Source organism: Mesoplodon bidens (assembly GCF_964165515.1).
Source record: "Mesoplodon bidens genome assembly, chromosome: 3".
NCBI lineage: Eukaryota > Metazoa > Chordata > Mammalia > Artiodactyla > Ziphiidae > Mesoplodon > Mesoplodon bidens.
Window position 1 is genome coordinate 45,563,635 of NC_138178.1, and position 14,988 is coordinate 45,578,622.

At 34.2% G+C, this 14,988-nt stretch overlaps 1 protein-coding gene across 3 annotated transcripts in view; it reads right to left on the reverse strand.

Moving 5' to 3' along the window:
- The window catches only part of CCPG1 (cell cycle progression 1), a 38,982-nt gene that overhangs the window by 1,559 nt on the left and 22,435 nt on the right, over positions 1–14,988 (reverse strand). For 2 of the 3 annotated variants that reach the window (XM_081227045.1, XM_081227044.1), the window contains exons 5-9: positions 14,751–14,955; positions 12,868–12,963; positions 10,816–11,067; positions 6,319–6,440; positions 1,900–3,308 (exon numbers count right to left, since the gene is read on the reverse strand). In XM_081227045.1, coding sequence (XP_081083171.1) covers positions 1,900–3,308; positions 6,319–6,440; positions 10,816–11,067; positions 12,868–12,963; positions 14,751–14,955 — 2,084 coding nt within the window. The remainder of the gene's footprint in view (positions 1–1,899; positions 3,309–6,318; positions 6,441–10,815; positions 11,068–12,867; positions 12,964–14,750; positions 14,956–14,988) is intronic. The other variant, XM_081227046.1, reaches the window with a different exon arrangement.

Here is a 14,988-nt window from a genome sequence, read left to right on the forward strand (position 1 = left end):
CTCTGGCCATTCATTCTCAGCCTTCTTTCTCTACAATCCCTTGGATGTTGGTGTTCCCCAGGAGTCTGATAAATACGTCCAGCCTAGACTGTCTACACACGCATGGAGTCTGGGCTAGAGACAGTCATACAACCAATAGCCAACTAATTCTCTACTTGTATGTCAACATGTACCCTCCAAACACATTCTCATTTCCAATTCCCCTTATGCAAAACCTTCTCGTATTCCTTAGCGTAGCTGATGTCACTATCTAACTAGTGACCCAACCCAGAAATCTGGAAGTCATTGTTACTTTCTACTTCCCTTTCCCAAGAAATACCACCAATTTTACTTACTATATATTGTTCAAATCTGCCTCCTCCTTTCTACTCCTGCTGCTGCCCTAGTTCAGATACCCATCAGCTCATGTCTATACTGTTTCAAAGACCACTTTCTAGCATCTAGCTTCACCCTTTCCAACAAACCCTTCAGGCTACTGCCCGTGACCCAAAATGCAATAAAGCAAGTCCTTCAGCATAAAGTGAAGGTTCTTCATGCTCTGAATGTTTTCTTCTGTTCACACCCCAGCATTACCTTGCCTCTTTAAAGTAGCATGTCTTCGTATCTCCAAATCTGTGCAAATGAAGTTCCCTTTGAGTGGAATGTCCCACCCTATCTGCTTGGCAAATTCTCACTTCTCCTTCAAAAGTTTGTTTAAAAGTTCAGCTCAAAGGCCATTTCACTTATGAAGCCTTCCCTAAAATCTCCGGACTGAGGCCACCATATACATATGCCTCCGTACATCCACTGCATTCCTTGTACTGACCTAATTCTCCAAAAGCTGTGAGCTCTTTGACAGCAAGAATTTTTCATTTGTTTCCTCAGGGCAGCCTCACAGTACTTTGCATTAGATATATATTTAATAACAAAAGACACCAAAATCAGTCTCATTATTTTATAGACACATTACATTTACTCAAAAAGATATATATATAAAACTATCTCAAAGTTAGTTACCTTACTGAAAGGTAAAAAAATAAAGCTAACATTTGAAGATTAGGTGAGTTTCCTGTTACAGAACAGAAAGCTGATATGCAATGGATACAATATTACTTTTAGAGGTTATATATAAAGTACACACATTAGAACTTTTGGCTTGCTAAGTTTGCCACTTTGATCATGCCTCTACCTTTACCAACAATAATTCTGTAATAAATGTATTAGATATCATAATTTAGTTGGTAAATGGAATAGACAAATGAAAGTAAGTGGGACACCTGAATTGTTATTCTGATTTCAAAGTGAAATCTGTATTTTTCCTCCTAGCTTCCCAAAGTGAGTAAATAAATAAAAAATTAAAGGAAAATAATTTCACTTAAAGTGATTATCTTTTCATAAAGTATAATGAAAAGAAACAAAATAGGCTAAAATAGGATTATATATCCTTAACTGATTTTTTAAGATAGAAATTAAACCATTTGCTCAAGTCAAATTGATTATATGAAACTTTCAGTTTGTAATACATTTTAACTTAAAATTTTATCTTTCAATTTAATTTATCCTAAATTCTCAGGCAATAAAGTACTTTTACAAATAGTACTTTTGTTTACAAGAAGTACTTTTACAAATACAGCTGACCCTTGAACAACGTGGGTTTGAACTACGTGGGCCTACTTACACATGGATATCTTTCAATAGTAAATACTTCAATACTACATGGTCTGTGGTTGGTTGTATCCACAGATGCAGAGGAATTGCAGATACAGAGGGTCCAACTACAGGTCATATGCAGATTAACCCCCACGTTGTTTACAGGTCAACTGTAGTAACATTCTAAGAAATTTATCATATGATACAAATGCTATCCAATATAAATGTTAAAAACTATTATAATAATAACATGGTGCTATGTAAACCGACCTGGGTCCATATGGAGGGGGAAAGGTGTGACCAAAGAAGTGTCTATATATATATCCATCCAACTTCGCAAATACTCCATCATTATCTACTTGATATTCCTTCAAGTCTTTAAGATAATCTTTAACATCATTAACAAAGTCAGTGAAGAGCTTCTGATCATGTATAAAGACACCATTTAGGAAAAACTTATTGATGAAGTGATCAAGTTCTTTCCAATGATGAAAACTATCCAGTTTTTCTAATAAATACCTTTCAATTAACTGTCTAAATTCATCTATCCTTACAGGATTCAACATTTTAACATTAAAAAGATTAATGGATTCCTGTTGAGCACATTCAAATACACCAGAACAAGCCTTTCTGAAAGAATTATAATTTTCACCACAGTCATGCTCAGCACTGCATTTCTGTGAATTTGTATTTTTTCCAAATTCTTCAAAATGAGGCTTTTCTTTCCTTCTCTCTCTTTGCGTAGTAGGGCCTCTACTATTCTGGTTTTGTGTATGTGCCTTATACTGTGGATATAAATATTCACTAAAAACTGTTGTTGGTTTTTTAGCTGCTGCTTCTTTTGTAGCACCAAATCTTTTATTGCCTTTTTCATCAAAGATATTCTTGGTGGTATCTTTGAAATGTCTGAAAGTGGATTTAACTGAATCTGAGAATTTTTTCAGATTTTCTTTTACAGCTTCTTTAGCCTGTTTAATTTTTTCTTTATGATGCCTCACAAACTCCTTGGTAGAATTCTTCATGGCATCAAATGTTTCCTTAACAGAACCCAAAAATGTTTCCTTTGACTTATTTTTAGCTCTGTGGTTTCCTCTGTTCCCTTTCTTTTTTCCATCAGTTTCTTGTTTTCCATTTTGATCTTTTGCTTCAACATACAGTCTTTCCCACAAGTCAGAACGCTGCTGTTCAAAGTTTAGCTTGCGCTCCAGCTCAGTGAGTCTTTTCCGTAACACTTCTATTTCCTTTTTTTCAGTCACTACACTGGGAGAGTCTGGGTCGCTATATGACTGACTAGAGCTTAGCTGCTGGAGTTCCACCCTTAAAGCCATGGTTATTAGTTGTTCTCTTTCCAGTTCCCTCCTTAGCATCTTTGCTTCTGCCAACAGAGTCTCCTTTTGATTAAGGAAGCTTTGTGTTTTCAGCTTTTCTTCTTCCAAATGCTGCTTAAGTTTCTGATTTTCTGTAACTAATTCAGCACTTGTCCCTTTATCTTCCAATATCCTAATCTGTTCTCTTAGTTTCCTTAACTCTTCCTGTAATGAAGATAAGGCTTTTTCTTCCTTCTCCAGAGATATTCTTAGATACTGATTTTCTGTATCAAGGTTCTTTTTCTGAGTTTCAAAGGACATTTTCTCGGCTTCAGTATGGGTCCAACACCTTGCAAGGTTTTCCTTCAATGACTAAATTTTTTTGAAAAATAAGGAAGAAAAATGTCAAGAGCTTTAAAGGCTGAATTTAAATCTTTAAGATACAACAAATACTCCATAAATGTTTAGTGTCTATTTCTGCAGAGACTATCCTTTATGTAGTTTTTTCAATATATGAAAACTGGAAAATACAAGGTTCATATGCAGGAAAATGCACAGCAAAGAGCTTCAACAAAATAAAAACATAGCACACTGAAGGAAGACAGCCTTCTATCTTTGACTACAGGACTCCAATCTCTCCTGAGAAAGCTCCTAGAGAGAATGTAGGAAGGACTAATCATTCTCTGATCCTTGGGTGAGGGCGATTATCTTTTATAAAAAGTAAAATTACAGCTAGAGATGACTTCAGGCTTCAGAAAGTTCTGTTTATACTCACTGCACTCTTTGAAGGAAAAAAATTTCAATAATCTTAGTCCTATTTGAAAGATCTTGGTCATATGCAAATTAACATCTCTAAGTTCAGATAAGTTATGCAAGTTCTCCCATACTTTAAACAATTTTTTTTTAATTTTGCCTTTTTTTTTAATTTTTATTTATTTATTTATGGCTGTGTTGGCTCTTCATTTTTGTGTGAGGGCTTTCTCTAGTTGCGGCAAGTGGGGGCCACTCCTCATCGCGGTGCACGGGCCTCTCACTATCGCGGCCTCTCGCTGCGGAGCACAGGCTCCAGATGCGCAGGCTCAGTAACTGTGGCTCACGGGGCTAGTTGCTCCGCGGCATGTGGGATCTTCCCGGACCGGGGCACGAACCCGTGCCCCCTGCATTGGCAGGCAGATTCTCAACCACTGCGCCACCAGGGAAGCCCTCTCCCATACTTTAGAGAACACACTGAATCTTGGTAACATTTACAACCAATTTCTCCAATTTCAAATAATTTTCTGAAGAGACTGTAACCAGATTAGCAATGTAACTCTGAAGTCAACATTCTTGCTGAGAAATTATGTCCAGTCAGGTTTACAGAATTCTGCTGCAGTGCTAGGTAGCCTTGAATGATCTTTCTTTCAATACATGTATTAATAACAAACTTTCATTAAAACAGCAAGAAATTAAACAATATGCTTAAACAGGTTAATGGTTATAGCACTATCCAGTTAATGGTTATAGCACTATCCAGTCAGTTAAAATATCTTCACAAATCAGCAAAATGATACAACTTTGCTTAATTTACTACAAATATTATGACTATTCCCTTTGAATCAGACCAGAAAAATATCTGATTTACAGAGACAAAAAAAAAAATTCCTTTGAATGATATTTTCCAGTTGAAAAATAAATGTCTGAAATGGATGTTTCACTTTCTGGCTCATTAATCTTCAAAGAATGAATTAAAATTTAAAATTTCCTTACAGTCATTTCATCTGCTCTCCCTGAGTGAGAGAAAACAAGTTTCATCTACCCAACAGAAATGGACTTTGGAGAATATTATGCTTACTGAAGTAAGTCAGAGAAAAACAAATACTGTATGATATCACTTATTGTGGAATCTAAAAAATAATACAAACAAATATATGTAGCAAGACAGAAACAGATATAGAAAACAAACTAGTGGTTACCAGTGAAGAGAGGGAAGGGGGAGGGGCACATGAGGGATACGGGATTAAAAGATACAAACTACTACTATGTATAAAATAGATAAGCAACAAGGATATATCCTATAGCACAGGGAATTACAGCCATTATCTTGTAATAACTTTTAATGGAGTATAATCTATGAATTACTATGAATTAGCATGAATTACTATGCTGTACACCTGATACTAATATAATATTGTAAATCAACTATACTTCAATTTTTTTTTAAAGTGAACTATGGAGTAGAACAGACTGATGTAACATTATCTTTAAATGCACAAGCACGGGGAGCACCACAGAATGACTGGAGGGTACAATATTCTGTATCTAGTAAACTCTAAAATCTTGAATCAAGTGACTAAGCAGATCCTGGACAGGTCTTCCAGGATGATCTTCAAAATCCAAACTACATTTAACAGCTGGAGACAAGAGGTCTGCAAGAACTGACTCAGCAAATATCTATGCAGGGCGAGTCTCCTTACAGCCAACATCATTCTATGGAACCAGAAACCATGATGGTAAGAAGAAAATGGCTGCTCTTTTTTATAACATCCTCTGCTCAAGGCAGGGAAAACTACACTATTTACAATTAACTTCAGTAGTCCCTCCCTGAAATAATTCAGATGTTAAGCAGGATTCTGTCTTCCAAAGAAATACAATCATAACCCTATAAAGAATATATACATAAACTGTGAAGGAAATTTAGGGAAATGGAAGGAAAAAGGAACAGTTTACCTTTCTACCCTGAGTTTATCTGTAATCCCTACACCCTTCTTAGGCAAGAACTAGAGAGGAGACCAGGTATTTTGCTAATCCTCATAAACCCAGAATAGACAGCACAGTCCTGTTGGAGCCAGGTGAATTTCAGGTATGAAAGTGTAACATGCTTTCTCTTTCTTCATAACTGACATGAAACCAGAAGAAAAGGACTGGCTGATTATTTCCCTTGATCAAGGGTGGCTCCTTAGAGAAGCTACAAACTCTCCTCTCTCTCTCTCACTGAATGAAAATGTTTTGCTTGGCTCTATAAAAATAACGTTAATAATAATAATGTTTCATAGATAATATCAACTAAAATAATGTTAACTATAATATTGTGATTAGGAATAACATCTTTGGAGTCAGATAAACAGAATTAAATTCAGCTCTGCTGGCTGCTAGACTTGGGAAAGTTACTTTTTTGAGCCTCTTTCCCATCTATAAAATGAAATTAACACTTGCTTAATTCACTGGGATGTGGTGAGAAATAAGAGAAATACTGTATGTGAGGTACAACAGTGCCCAGGACACATTAAGTACTCAATCAATAATTACCATTATTATTACTGATTTACTAATCTGCACTGTAGTTGTATCTGAATACCATAATTATTGGCTAACACAATTTAAAAATTTTATTTCTAGTACATACCTTATAATCCATAAATGACCCTTGTTCCTGTTGACACTGGGAAAGATAATCCTTCATATCATTCAATTCATCTTCATGTATCTTTCTGACTAACTGTTGACGCTTCTGAATCTGAATTGTGCCTAAAAATAAAAATTTTTATTAGGGATATATAACATAAATGTCATGATTACCAATATTTTTAAACATACAATAAAACATTTACTTTGCATATATTTAACTGCTTAATCCAGACAGGATCATTTTCTTCAAAATATCAGCATTTCACAGTTCTATAAAAATTGTGATTATATAAACAAAGAAGGAATAAGTAAAATCTTACAGTGTCATTCATCAAATGGTGGTATATGGATGTTAATTTATAAATCAGGCCAAGTAGGTTAATATATTTTTTACTTTATTTAGCACATACCAGGTATATTTAAGCAGTTCACTATCCTTTTGATTAAAACAAGCCAGACCACATTACCTGACCAAACAAAAAAATTTATGTAATGTTTGTCTTACTGCTGTTTTTAAGGGCTGAGGTACATAAAGTGTTGCATTCTCCACTTCAACAGAGAAAGGAACAAACCATGGAGTCTATTCACAGGTTATAAGTAACTAAGGAAAAATGAAGATGTCTATTTTTTCTCACTGTATTTTGCCTAAATGATATAGCACAAGCCCAAAAAGAATAGCAAGAAAAATAATTGGCTAACTATGATTACCAACCATTCTCAAAGCCAGATATTTTAAGAACTCTGAATTAGTTAGGTCTGTACTGGAGTATCACCTTCCCTATCCCAGTAATAAAGAAATCATAAATCAACCAGGATGCTCTATACTTTCACCCTAAAAATCAAAATGTTAATTTGCCAAGACATGCTGTTCACATGCTGCTACATGCTTCATGCATGAGAAAAAAAACAACACTAAATCAAAAAGAAGGCAAAATGCATTTGACAACCATAATATTACATCTACTGAGTGGCATACCATTATGTAAAAGACATCACAGAATTTTGTAATGAAAGAATACAATATGGGACTGAGTGAACTGATGAGGATGATTATAATTTTTATGACTTTCTGTTTGAATAAAGAAAAAGAATATAATAATTAATAGTTAATTGATTTCTGAAAAATTAACTTATTTCTTTAGTACATCTTGAAAACCACTAAAGAGAAAACTTCTGCCAAATTACAGACAACTGTTACCAGTTAACAGCTATGATATTCTGTTAGAATTCATTTCTCAAAAAAAAAAATCACAAATTTGCACGGCAAATTTGTTTCAATATTACTCAAAAGAATCTCAGATTTTTTGAAATACCAAAATAAATTTATCTATAGTTCCCAAGGCAAATGAAAACTTCTTTTTTTCAAACTGCTAACAGAATGAACTCCTTTGGCCACTGGAAAATAACTTAAAACTAATGTGTTGAGATCTGAGTTTGCAGTACCATTACATAGCGTATGTTTGATGACTATCAATGTGCCTTTTATCAATCAATCTCACAAACAATTAGGTTTTTTTTCCCCTCTACATCTTCAGCTGACTAACTATGAAGTGTTACAACCCAGGGTGTAAGGCCTTCTGGTTATATCCACAAACCGGCCTACCTTAATCACATTAACACACTGTCAGTTTTTGCTACCACTGCTCTAAGACTTCTCTTCTACAGATAAAGAGTCTCAATCTCACCAGAGCTTGCAGCCAATATATCCAGCTGCCTGCTAGGCACAATTCTGGGGGTGTCTTCATTTAAAAAAAAACAACAAAAAGCTGAACTTCAGCACCTGCCCAACAAACCGAACTGTGCTCACCATCTATTAAATCTCTCATCTAGCAAATTCTTCCCCTCTAACTCCCCCAACGCCAAAAGTAAAGCAGCTAACACATTTCTTGGAATTTAAAAAGTAAACCACCAATATCTCAAGCATCCAGGCTCAAAGTTCTGTTTTCCATTGTTACTTCAGTGTCCCTAATTTCACCAACCTTCTCTCCATCCCCACCATCACGAGAACTGTCAAGGTCCTGATCACTGAATACCTGAATTACAAAACCTTCTAGTTAACTGTTCTAATTTTTCCCACACTGTTTATCTTCCTGCACTTTTCCTCTAAAATTACTGCTCTCAGTTCACTCTATAAATCAAACTCTCCTATTCGGATTCCAAGATGTTTTACAATATAATAGCATCCCACATATTCCAACCTATTTTCCATTTTCTCTAAATATCTATTCTGCTATAATCCTACCAGTCTTTTCAGTGCTCCCAAACCTAGCAAGTTTACTTTCAGATTATCAGGTTCTCCACTGCTAGAATGTTCTACTTTCCTTGCACATAGTCTAAGTCCAGACCCAACTTAAATCCTACCATCTCTAGGGTGACTCAGTGTCATAGTTTGGGCTATGATTCTTGTCTGTGCTTCATAACTTAGCACCTAGTTATATTGTTATACTGAAATGTCTGCTGAAAAGCAGGACAGCCTATACTTAAAGCAACTCCATGAGAAAACCAAATCAACTGAACTCTGCTGTTGATTTGGAATATGCATAGTCTACAGGTAAAAGAAAGAATAAGGTGCTTCATCAAGATTTAAAAAAAAAATTTTGTAAGCACTTTCAGGACCTGAAGCAGTGCCAAATACCTATAGTACATTCTTTTACTATCCTCAGTCCTAGTTCTCTCTTCCTTCCAAGATAGATCTGACACTCCAAATTTATATCACCAAGGTTGGTGAATGTTCTGAGTGATTAACTTAGTAGTTCTTGTTAAATGACTATAAAGCAAATGACTGATTATGGAGTGCAATGACTGACTTCACAGTGCCTGGGAAATTCAAGCTGGCTCTAAAATCAACTCAAAAGGGCTCTTAAAGTATTGAGATCGGTGCCACAATTAAGAAAAAAAAATGTGATGTCCTTTAAAGGTAACCTTGAAAAGCTATCTTTCAGGTTAAGTTTTTATGTTCCCTGAGCCAATCATATTATTATATGGACCTATTATTATGAAGGTTGTTCCTATTCTGAAAAGCTGATTTGAAATACTATAGGAAAATATTTATTAAATATAATTAATAAAGTAAATTTTACAAGTAACCTAAATTCTTAAATAACAGGGCAATAATTTCTCAACTTTGAAAGCACTCCTAAATTGATCTTTCTACAAAATACTTAAAGGTCATGCAATTTGTAGGGTCTAATGCAATGTGGATTAACATTAAATCACTGTCCAATTTTTTTTTTTAGTAAGAAAAGAAGATTAAAGTAGACCTTCTCCTTTGTTACCTCCACGGTTACCTGCAAGGGGAAAAAACCATGCTCAAAAAAACATATTCATATATTTGCTCCAGCTAGATAATAAATAAACAAGTAAAGTATATATTTCAAGTCAAATCTCATTACAACAAACTTCAAGGGAGGATACAAATTACAAGATCCCAGTATTAAATTCAAGCAGTCATCCACCAGGAGTCTAAATACTTATTTTTATTAATATAAAGTTAAATATAAGAAGAAACACATTTTACTGACTCTGACTTTAAACAAGGATTGTCTTCACTAAGTTTCTTCTAACATTACACTATATTGAATAATATATCTTTTCCACAAATCAACAAAGGGAACATATAATTCTTCAATCTTAAGAACACATTGTTGGAAGGAACTAGCAAAACCAGATTTACTCAGAAAGCTAAACTGTGGATTATGTAGGCAAAAATCCTAAAAGTAGTTAATACAAGGCAAACTGAAATTTGTGAAGTTGACAAGATCTAAGACATTTGTTTAAAGTGTCTTTTTCAAAATTCTAATAAAGCAAAAATAATGAATGTTCAGTTCTCAGTCTTATCTTTGTACAAATATATACCTTAAATAAGATTCAATGGTTAGGCTCCCAAAAGAAAAATAACACCACATGGAATTCCTTCCCCTTTTCACCCAGGATACTTTTAAAGGCTTTGCATTAAGAAAATTATTAATCAATGTAAATAAACACTAACAGGGTAATAGTGAGCAAAGTATAAAACAAATGAATTCTTAAGTCATGTGAATCATGGAAGTAACAACAACGTTCACAAAATATAATGCTTTCATGAAACCTAAAAGTAGAAATAATGAGCACCTATTATTGTGACATTTCATATGTAACTATTTAAGTGGAATTTAAATAATCCTCCTAATAAAGTCACATTTAAAGCTAGTTTAACTGTGATTCTAAATTAAAATGATTTGCCTTGTAAGCATTTCAAATTTTTAATCTTCCAATATTTTCTTTAAATAAATATTATATGAGCAATCCTTACATTTCTTAAATACTACCTCATTTCAGTGCAAACAAACAGCTTTGTGAAGCAACACTATCCCTAGTTTCCACATGAGCAAACCAAGGCTCAAACACGTACAAGCTTTCCAAGGTCATATATTTTAAGGAAGACACTGAAAACAGATCCCAGAATTCCTCACTCTTCACCACCAGTTTACATATAACAAATTTTCAAAATACTTACCGTAGAAATGTCCAAATCCCATGCTGATTGCAATCACCAAAGCAAGTATAACACATTTATTGAGACCACTATTGAACTGACGTTTACACGGCTCCTTAGAAGGTTCAGTTTCTTGTTCAGCAAGTAATCTTTCTTCAGATTCTGAACTAGAAACAGTCTTCTTCCTAGCACGGCGTCGTCTAAAGGCCGGACTGGGCTGATGACTGGTTTCATCACTACTTGATTCGTCATCGCTAGGCTGAGATGAAAATACTATTTTAAAAAGAAAAATGTAGATAAATATTAAATATTTTAGAAAAGCCTTCCCAGTAAATATGATTCAGAATGCCATCCCTACATGCCTTTTTACATACAACAGCCAAGAACAAAAATAACACAATAGAAACAAAAACTCAAGTTTTCAAGTTTATCAACATAAAGCCAAAGATTTCAACTGTGATACATAAGAAACTGTTAACTATAATCTGTGCCTTTGAGGGTCTGGTTTTGGTTGGTTGTTTTTTTTTAACTTCCCTTATAGTTTACACCATTAGAACAATCATTCTCATAGCCTATTAAATTTCACTGCTATTAGAGCCACAGACAAATGCTATTTCTAGAAGGGAAAAAAAACCCCTCTATCTCTTCATTTAATTTCACATAGAGGTAATTTAAGCTCAACTGTTTAAGGAACAGAGGGAAGTATATAAGCAGTTCCTGAGACTTAAAAAAGACAACAACTACCAAAAGTTTCCTTGAGTGTACTAGTCCCTAGTTTTGTTTCCATCCTATGAGCCTAAAATCAAGGTTCAAAGCACTATAGTTTAACACAGGTTTCCAGAAGTCAGATGAGCCCTTCCCTTCGACTGCCACTCTTACTAGAAGGTTATTAATTTTACCCTCTAGTAAATATGTCAGCATGAGGAAGTGACACAACAGCTATCTCCGATATTAAGGACTAGTCTTGTGCTGCTCCTTTATGAAAAGAATAATAAAGAACAACAAATTGGAAAAAAAATTCCACAAGAAATCTCAAGGACTAGAAGCATATTCATTGGAAAAAACCATCTTCAGCTTTTTCAAGTGTATAATTTCTTAACATTGTTCCACATATCAATAAACTATATGCTGACACAGAAGATTAGATGACTCAGTAATAATTTCCATAGGCCAGAGAGAAGAAAAAAAAAAGCTCTAAAAGTAAGGATAAAATGTGAACATGAATTTGGTACAAAGAGCTCCAAAACAACAAACATTCATGCTTCGAAAAAGCAGAACAGTTCTTCAGAAGACAGGGTATCCATGCCACAGCAAAGCTGGTGACTTAGGTTAGACAATACTTCTAAAAGATGTATCATAGAGAATTCATAACTTTCACACTTACAACAACAAACACAAAGACAGAAGGCACTACTGAATGAATGAATATTCCTAATATTTAGTGATAATAGATGCCACTGAGAGATCTTTTGGTCATAACCCTTATGCCCATCATGTTTATCTGGTTATTCTTGATCACTAGTTTTTCCAAGATGTCGTCGCCTCAGCTGTGAGGTTACATTTCTTGGAAAAAGAGAAAGAAAGGAAGACTTAAACAAAGCATTACATAGTACAAAGGCATTCATGATCATGGTTGGAGTACTTAAGTCAGACTTTCTGACATTATTAAGATGGGTAAATATAAAAACAAACCATTTGTCAAAATTTCTTAAGTTTTCAATTCCACATTAACTTATTGCCTTCATTATACAGTCTAAGTAAACAAACCAGCCTAACCCACATGAACAAATTCTCATCCTTATCTCATGCTTCCATCTTTTTTAACCCATACGTATGATAGCTGAAATGTTTTGATTTTTAAACTTCTTTTAAAGCGTAATTTGGCACACAGTCCAAGATGCAAGCAATGCAAAGGCATGCAATAAGCTTAGCCAGCTTTATTACAAGATCAATTTTGAACACCTGTTCAGAGTATCACAGATTACAACAGATATCTTCAAAGCACTAAGTAAATTGTAAATGTGACTAGGCACACTCAGCTCTAGAAAAGCTGATCAGATTTAGTCACACCACCTTGGAAAGCGAGTTGGCTAGGAACATGGTGTTTCAGCTGATCATCCCATCCCCTTATGCATTCAGGAATCTTCCACAGCTTCTCCCACCACCTTTCTTTTGTGAATAAACAGGAAAAAAGATGTATAAAGCTTTATTATAAAGAATAAAAGGGAAAAAGAGAATTGAAAAACACTTGTTTTAATTATCACTTAACATTATCACTTGTGCTCCATCAAAATCTAATAATCATGCCTTTTTAAAAAACATATATACAAAATATATATATATATATATATACACACAATACAAACTTTTCTACAGCTACCAATTCTGGTTCCTTAGGGGAGGAGAGGGTCATATGGAGGGAGTGGGAAATGTTCTTAAATCAACAAAAAGATTATTGCCATAGAATCTAATTTATAAAAGGAAAAAAATGAAGTTGAAATCCTATAAAGATGGAGAAGAAAAGGAAAGGAAAAAAATATGTATAAGAAACAGGTAGCAGGAAATTAACCAACCAAGAAAAATACGGGCTAAAGGAAGAGAACAAAAACTCTTGATAATTGATGTATATTTTCAACATAGTCCAAAATCATTTTTGATTATTTTTTAACATTTTCTTTATTGAAATAATTAATTCCCTTGGGAGGGACAGCAATGGATTAAAATACACCTAAAAAAATACTCTGCTTAACTGAATCTGTAAAATTCCCAAGAAGTCCAAGTTCAGAAAGGAAATTAAAAACTAGATTAATGTGCTCTGAAGTACTGAAGTTCCTGGAAAAAAAATCAACAGTGTGTGGCATCATTTCTTAAATGTCTGCTTGGACTCCTCTGCAATGCTCCTGGCTTCAATCTGACTACACATTCTGGCCCACAAATATTTTTAAATTAAACCAGCTTCAGGTTTAACCTCTACTTGAATTTTATTAGCTTAAATTAGAATAAGAAAAACTCCACTGTCTGATTCTGGCAAATTAAACAAAGAATGGTAAAATCTAAGAAAATGATCTGAAATAAATACTACACGTTTCTGTTTTTGCATCAAATTAGGAAACTTTTATTATCACTAGCAATGTTCCAGGTATCTCTCACATAATTCACCCTAAATTATAATTGGGGGTTAAATACCGTGGGTTAATTATAGATTTCTTTCTTAGATTTTCTGTAACTTTGTGTCTAAATATTTATATTACCCTGAAAGATGTTATATATGTCCCTAAAACTGAGCCAAAGAATTGTATGCGGAATTAGCTCAGTAACTCACATTTTACCTCCAAATGATTCTGTCTGAACAACAGGCATTCACTGCATTAAAAATGTGACTTACAATAGGTACATTTTCATAACTCAATCTAAAGTGAAAGATCCAAAGTTCAGGGGCTTCAGGATGCTGCTGTTTTGCCAGTTCCTTAAACCCTGTTTGGCACATGGTAGCACACAATAAATGTTTGTTGACTGACTAATAATTAAATGGATCTGGAAGGCTTCAATAAAAAGTTTCTTTCACTATTTCTATAATATAAAATTTGTACCACTGTAACTACAAATCTTATTAACATTGTCCTCCTTTTTTAAGTATAATGGCTCAATCTCCCACTCCTAAAGACCTAAAAACTGTCAAATGCATTTTGGAGTGTTTGAGAGATTAACAAATCTCCTTGAAGCTATTTTTTCTCTTCTTTCAATGATAAAAGATGGTATTTATTGGACTACTGTGCTCTAGGCCCTAGGTCTAGGAAAACACTAGATATAACAGTAGATTTTACAAAAAATTTTCGTGAGTTTTACCCAAACATATTCAAAACTTGAAATTCAGGGTCAGAAAACAAGCCATTATATAAAATGTGTTCACAAGAGTCCTAAGTCTCCTATCAGCGTATCCGTTATGTAGTTCTTACCAGTTTCTGGCTGACAAAATGTATATTGGCTGCTAGAGGAAGAGCCCATGTTAAAGTCTTCTGGACTCTGTGCTTCTTTAACAATTATTGCTTCTTCTTGATTCCCAGTTTCTTCTAACTTAGGTGGCTCAAGTGTAACAATATCAGAATCATCACTGACAGTTCCAAAATAGAGATTGTCATCAGGTAACTTTTCTTCCTCTCCCTGAAGAATCATAATTTTAGAGACAAATTCAAC